At 34.5% G+C, this 7,927-nt stretch overlaps 1 protein-coding gene across 1 annotated transcript; it reads right to left on the bottom strand.

Moving 5' to 3' along the window:
* Positions 1 to 5,022: 5,022 nt before the first annotated feature.
* On the bottom strand, positions 5,023 to 7,072 carry LOC125053258 (retinol dehydrogenase 14-like). The gene has a single exon (XM_047654521.1). The coding sequence runs from the start codon at positions 6,820 to 6,822 to the stop codon at positions 5,857 to 5,859; it is 966 nt and encodes a 321-aa protein (XP_047510477.1). The 5' UTR covers positions 6,823 to 7,072; the 3' UTR covers positions 5,023 to 5,856.
* Between the last annotated feature and the right edge of the window lie 855 nt (positions 7,073 to 7,927).

Genomic DNA, 7,927 nt, shown 5'->3' with positions numbered 1-7,927 from the left:
TAGCCGACGTTCAAACATTAGAGTTATGTTTGCCTAATACTAGTTCTAAATAATCCTTGGGATTGATTTGTTCCAGTTCAAATATGGCTGCTCTGCCTTAGAAACGATGTGTATGACTCAAAACTTGGCGATTAAAAACAGTGGCGGAGAATTTATTTCCAGTTCTTGTTGCCCGCTCTACGCCTTTGACTTGCGGACTGGTAGTAAATCTTTTCTATTGACGTTCATAAGTATACTTAAACTAATCATAAACTTATGTATTCTCCAAGACGTTCCTTGATATATAATACCATCTTCTCGTTGGAGCGGACATAATTCTGAATAAGTTACTGTTATATGTTTTTTCTAAGCTCCACCAGGTATTGGACAAAGCTAAATTTTGCTTTAAATAATATATTAGTTAATTTATACGTATAAATCATTTAAGCTTATATTAACTTAGTTCTTTAGATACAAGAACTAACGATTGTGATTATGTATTGATTATTATTATTATTAAATAAGTTCCTGTTATGTAATGACCTTTTCCTAGCAAATCGAAGCTATGTCACAGGGAAGCCAGTATTGGAATTAGGAAACGAGGCAAGATTAGAAGTATAGGAATATATTGATTAAGTGAAGACATGGCTTTCTTCTTCTTCTTTGGTGACTTTCCGTTTCTGGTGGTTAGCCGTAAAGCGTGTTCTGTCCTGTGTCAGATGCAGAAACTCTAGCAGTCGAAATACGCTATGAAGCCTCCCTTCCTTCTATCAACACGCTGTATGCCCCGTAATTCACCCATTATAATTAATTGAAGAAAGCGGTAGCCACGCAACTTAGGTGGTACACAACTTTTCGTTGTTTCGATTTCACCAAATTAAATCAAATTTTCTAAAATCTTAAAATTTTTAATTTAACGTATATATGTAAAGAAATAATTATATTTCTTAAATTAGATTATTCATTATCTATTTTGTGTTTATAAATGTTCACTAGTTTTGCTTGTTAGTCTGTGGAAAAGACACTCGTTTTGTTTGTCTATGTATGTGTCATTTTTAATTGGAATATGAAGTGTTTGTTATGAGTACATTTTTAATTGATTATAAAAGAAATAGGATAAACGTACAACTGAAATAGCAAACTCTAAATGTTGTTTCTTAAAAATAAATATTTTTGCGACACATTTGAGTTTAACTCCCTTACCAGCGAAGGTCATCTCTCCATATGAACGAATGGATAAATAGCTATTTCGTTATAAACCTATTCCAAGTAACTCACTTCTACTACCTAGGTCCTAGAGTAACAGGGACTATTTCCGCACTCAAGTATCATATTATATAAGGATTCTTGAAACTCTAGAGAAGCTTGTTTGCTTTTCCTTGCTACAAAGCCAGGATAATTGATAGCTCTAAGTCAAATAAACCATTTCATACTCATTATAAATTCTAAGAATTGTTACGGTTTAAAGGTAAAAATTCAAACGAAAGCACTCATTAAATATAACCATCTATTAATTGCGTGGTAGGCAACAAATTTTACACAAATTGGAAACGAGAATTTTTTTTATTAAAACGTATTTTGTGGAATATGCTAATCTTGTTAATTAGAGGGTGCTGTCCTCTCAGTGGCTGTAGAGAAAAATACGTTGGCTGGAGCTGAATTATGATAGACATTAATATCGTCTGCACTTCCGCTCGCTAACCGCGTATTTACCAACCCCTAAACCTACCCGACCCGAGCCATAGACCAGATACTTCAGCTAAACCACTATAATAAACGTCAACCTGTATGTCTACAATATTAATAGGTGATTGTTATATTACAAATGTTTTACTACTATCCTTATTAAAGCTTATTAATGGCTTATATTATGGCTTTGTATTAATAAGCGTCCCGTCCCGGCTCCGCACGGGTGGATGTTATTATTTAAACATTTTTTTTTTGTTCTATCATCAATAACTTTCGCAGCGCATGCGATGAATGTTATTTTATATATGACGGAGATAATGGTTCCGTAATTTTTTTAAAAACTGTGACGTCAGCCGTGCTGACGTTATTTACTTCATTGTTATTTGTATACTCCATAGCGAAGATAACACAAAACTTTATTCAAGTAGGTTATTTACAGAGATGTCAACAGTACGAGCACTGGCAAACGAATCCCATTTCAGCCGTTGTAGTACATGTTGCACACTTCCTCGAGAGGGGTGGTGTTCGTGATCGCACCCTGCTGATACAGGGCGGTACGAGGGCCGCAGCGCGTGAGGAGACGTAGGCTCTACTCGCTGCGCGCAACCTATGATATTGATGTTGGAGTCATGTCCGGGGTGTCAATCCGGTGGTGAGGGGCCAAGGAGTAGTCTCGACTTGGCCCTGGTGTCATAGTCAGTGGTATCGGGCAGACTCGCGGCTCGCGGTCAAGCCCCACCGGGTGAGACCCTCGGTGGCCCCGAGGGAGGCCCAGCCAGGCGACCAGCGGTCAAAGCCGCGGTTCCTGTCCTGGTGTCCACGGATTGGTCCCATTTCACTTCAGTGCGCACCCGTTTTATAGGCGATGTGGTAGGGCGGGCGCCGTGCGTCACTTGTTTACATCGTTCGGAGCAGGTGCACGATAACTCCTACTTGTTTTGCGCCGATAACGCACGTGCACGATGACTCAACGGCGGTATCGTTTAACATCAAATGACTCCTGCCCTCTCTTCAAGTATAAATTTAAATATTTTAAGATATTATATAAAATAATTAAAGTAATGTCTTGCTTTAATTTTTGCTTTTGCTCGGGAGGTTACGGATTTTTTTTGCATAGAAAAATAAATAAATAATGTACAAAATATTATATGTATATTGCGTATGAGAAATCTAATATACGTTTGAGATGATATAGTAGCAGTGTAATTTAAAAGCCTACAAAACATTCCATTCTTACAGTTATTAATAGAATTCTGAAATTAAGTTTTAAGTCGCTGATTTACTTGAGCTATATGTAAACTCCTGAATTATAGCCAAGGGGAACCAAAACATCTACAAATGTCCGAACAAGAACAAAGCTAATGAACTGCAACTTTTAAATTATAACCCTCTAAATTTACAATAAGTAACTTTATTATTCATTAATATCGACTTACAATGAATTGTTGCAATATTTATATTTTAACTCGCACAAAGGCCTACTTCATTTACGTAAAATAAACTAAAGGAAAAGTAGCACAAAAAGTACATTAAATATATGATTCTATGGAGCCTACCGCGCTCGGTTTGCGGTCGCGTCCATTTGAAAAAACTCAAAGAGCGATAGAAATAAAAATAGCCTAGTAAAGTATAAGTGTAAAGCCCGGCAAACAGTGAGGTGAGAGGAAAGAGCAGTTCTGTAAATCAGCTGTACCGCTCTCGAGATTTATGCGCAAATAAAACGACCACAGCATTCGCTCGGCCATTCCGCGAAGTTATTTCAATTTAACGCTACGTACGCACGTATACAACAAATTAACGCAAATCACCCAAATGAACGATTACCTCATTAGCATCCGCTAATTAACTGGTCGTAATTTGAAATTGTTGTGACCCACTCGCCAGACTGTGGGATTCATTCCAACAAGTGCATTGACCCCAGGTAAGGGATGGTAAACGTTTTAAACAGATTTTAGCTACGGGTGGATTGAACGGTTCATTACATAGTAATCGCGTATTTTCATTTGTATATGTCACCGTAAAATTGTGGCGAGGGGCATATTTCGTTCAACCAATCAGCGCGCGAGGTGCGATCCGTTTCACAATTTGACGGTTTCACTTCGATAGATTACAATCTACCGAATAATAATACGTTAAATTGTAAGCAGTACGTTGAGTTGACAATCTTTCGACAGTTTACAATCTAGCGAGATAGATTACAATCTAACGGTGTTTACAATTTTACGGTGACATATATACTAAAAACGAATGGCGTAATAGGCTGTTATAATATTCTTGATTATTTTTCCGACCCAAATATCGGCCAATAGAATTGCACCATTCGACGTCACGTGGTACAACCTACATGGTATTATACTGATAATTTTTTGTGAAAATTTTCTCTGGTCGTTGCTTCAAGAAAAGTATTAAGTAGTTGTTTTATTCATTATGAAATTCTTATTTGTTAACTGTACATTTCGTCTCATGGTGCAATTCTATTGGCCGACATTTGGGTCGAAAAAATTATCCCCCATAAATATATAATTATATTATAAGTGAAAATTTTAATGTTAAAAGTAAGTGTGACTCGTATTTATAAAAATAAATAATAATTAAAATAAGTTTCGCATGTATAAAATATTTTCGGTTAATTGATATTAATATCTATAGATATATCAAGTTTTGAATTTGTAGTAAAAGTATTTCTCGAGTTAATTCTGTCCATAGCGTTAGAGAGACGAGGTTAACATTGTTTACCTAATTCTACACAAACAAAGTCGCGAACAGCTCCAAACTGAAAGTTTAATTAACAGAAAGAACGGTGGAAAGTGTAAAAGAAATGCATTTTCACAATATTGTCACGTCTGAATGATGTTGCAATGCAATTTCAGGCAATGCTTGCGTCGAAACTTGTTATATTATTACCCATTCCTTTTATATTCACATGTGGAATACTATAAACGAGAGAAGGCCTCAATGGTATTTTATTTATTTAAAAAAAGGCAGCATTCCATTAAAATAAATAGATAAAGAAGTATTTTTGTACAGTCCTTTTATTATGAATTAATTTATGGTGTAAACAAATCTATTTTGAAATACGCCTGTTTAAAGATATATCTTTACATTTTAAATCAATTAAGAATTAATGGACTGTAAATCATACACATCACTGACATTTCTGCGTATTAACTTTCATCGATAATTTCTCAGTACATAATATGAGGAGCGTTTTTTTTCAAATCATATTGTGTCCTAAAAACTGCATCTTCAAAATTTTATTTTTTTAATATGGTCAGTTCTTTGCATTATATGTTGGAATTAATTTAATATGTTAAATACAAAGTACATTAAAGCTCATTTAAATAAAAATACAAATAGTTCTCTATAGTTTATTATTGTAGTAATAATGAAAGAAATTTTGACAAAATACTTTATGAACCATTAGTATGGTATAGTATCACATATTATGTGATTCTTTAACTGAGACGTCATTAAATGTTTGATTCTAAAATATTTTTTCCATATTACCGTACGATCTGATAGCGCACAAAGAAAGAAAAGTTCGATCGGCGGACCCATGGACTTCTTCGATACAAAAAGTAGCGTCGATATTGGTGCCCCGCGATGTCGCAGAGTGTGGGTATATTGGAAGTTAGAGTGGGCTCTAGTTAGCGTAGCGACCTGATTCGTAAATTGTCATGTTATTTTGACATATGTCAGTTGTCTTGTTTGAAAAAATTTCTTTGTCTGTTTAACGTGTGTGATGTTAGAGCATGAGCACGATAATAAACTACGGGCAGAATCTAATTTTGCTATAATTTTTAGAGTAGGCGCAACTAAAATTATTGCTGACCATGAGTTTTATGAATATACTAAAATCAGTGATAGTCTTAGTATTAATATTAATAATATTTTTTAGTATCAGATTTGGTAACATTTCTTAACCTACGTACTTTTGTACCATTTTACCAATAAAAATAAATTCAATTTTTTTCACACACAACATGAGATATTATTTAAATAGTTGTAATAAAACCAACGACCACGGTTACATTAAATTAAAAAAAATAGAAGTTTTGCCCTATAATGTCAGTATTCATAGTCATAGACAATATATATTAATATAAATCGTGAATGTCACTCCACGATATAGAATAAAAACAAAATTTTAAAAACCATAAATTTATTAAAACTATCCAATATTCAATATTATTTGTCATTTAGAGAGAATTTTACTAGCTTTTCAGATTCTGTCCAAAGTCTCTTCGCTATTTCAGCGTCTTGTGACAGTAGAGATGGTTTGGTTTTACGACAGTCACTGAAATAGCTACCACTCTCGTCTTTGACGTCTCGTGATGCGGCCAAATATATGGAAGTCTGAGCTGCTTCCCACGGGCTTTGGTATAAAAATCCTACACTTAAATTTACTAGTCTACGTATAAGTCTAGATTTTATATTCCTAAATAAATTTGTTGCACATACGCCCGGATGCAACGCATTCACAGTCACTCCAGTTCCCTCAAGTCTCTGAGATAATTCTAATGTCATCAAATTCAGGTATAACTTACTATTAGCATACACTAAATAATCACTCCAATATTTTTCCATGTTTAAATTTTCAAAGTTCACTTCCGCATCGGCATACTTGTGCATGACTGACGAAACGTTAACTATTCGACTAGGCGCTGATGACTTCAATAAAGGCAATAATAGGCACGTCAACAAGAAAGGCCCGAAATAATTCACTTGCATTCCAACGTGATTCCCATCTTCTGTTTTGTAATTTCCGAGCCCACCCGCACCTGCATTATTTATGAGCACATCCAGACGACTTTCCGTTTTGTATATTTTTTCACAGAATTCACGCACAGAGCGTAATGAAGCTAGATCCAAATGCCTATAAACAACTTCAGTATTACCGGTGGCCTTAATTATTTCATCCTTGGCTTCTGTCGCGCGTTTGATACTCCGGCACGCGATTATCACTCTAGCCCCACGCTCCGCCAGATTCTTGGCGGTCTCAAGGCCAATGCCACAATTTCCACCTGTGATTATTACAACTTTCCCCACCATGTGGGCACTTGAATAACATATTCCACATGTCAACTTTTGATATATCTTCACAACAACCGCAAAGAACGTGATTACGCTAATAAATAACACTAAGTAAAACATTGTCAACACTGCAAAGATTAAATGGTTATTAAAATAAATGTTAGTCGGTCATTTATATAAACCATGAGTGTTACACTAGATGATAGCGACTGTTTCTTTTTCGTGTGTCGTTTTGTTGATAAGAGAATTATCGTGATAACTTGTACACATATCGTGACGGTTTTGCTGGCAATGCGCCTGGACCGTAATATTCACCGTAATAAACATACGCCGTCGACCGTCTTGATCTTGACGGCTCTTGCGTAATGCGTGAGATGTCACTTGCTGTGGTCAGTAGTCAGTCTATAGTATGCGTCACCTTGAATTGTAGGTATAGGTAATGAACATACTACAAATTTTACCTCTTGGCGTGAATGGTAAAACCGTACCAAGGCATGAATTTAATAATATTACAGTTTATTTTCCTGTCATTGGTCAATAATTGACTTTTTCAAAATATTGAACTTCCTAAGTCTAAACAACATTAAATTATAATTAGGTACATTATTATACAATAGGTTAACAAAACAAAAATTAAATAAAATCTTAAACAAATTTATTTTAATAAATTTAACTTCGATGAAGGTCAACGACCGTATCTTATGGAACTCATATGACTCAAACCCGATAGGCTTGACGCTTACTTCAATGGCCTTGAAACCATAAAATACCTCAAACATTTTGTTAATTTAAATTTTTTGGTTTAATCCATTATTTCATAGAAAATATGTAAATGACATAATTTATTGCTTCGTTAATCTTATATTATAACGTAAAAATATTAAATGAAATTAAAATATTGCGAAATAAAAAAAAACCTTCATAAAAATTAGATAATGTTTTATTTCAAGTAACGAGTTTTATTTAAGATGAAGAACAAATCAAAATATTCAAGACATCTCGAACATCTATCTCGTGGGTTCATATTTTTGTATTGACAAAAAAAATATTAATAAGAAAAACAACTCTAGGACATTAAACAAGTCTCAAATAAAAATTTTCGTTTTGAAAATAATTGCGCCTGTTGCTTACCAAACGTATATTTTATAATAAATACTTCAAGGCGCAAACTTTATGCTAGCTTTAGGGTAAGATACTTATGCATAACTATTAACTTTCGTATGTT

This window comes from Pieris napi, chromosome 10 (genome assembly GCF_905475465.1).
Source record: "Pieris napi chromosome 10, ilPieNapi1.2, whole genome shotgun sequence".
Classification (NCBI taxonomy): Eukaryota; Metazoa; Arthropoda; class Insecta; order Lepidoptera; family Pieridae; genus Pieris; species Pieris napi.
The sequence above is the reverse complement of the archived record's forward strand: the minus strand, read 5'-3'. Positions and strand labels throughout refer to the sequence as shown.

What these genes read in the sequence shown, in the direction of transcription:
- LOC125053258 (XM_047654521.1), bottom strand. Translation starts at nt 6,822, where the DNA reads ATGTTTTACTTAGTGTTATTTATTAGCGTAATCACGTTCTTTGCGGTT.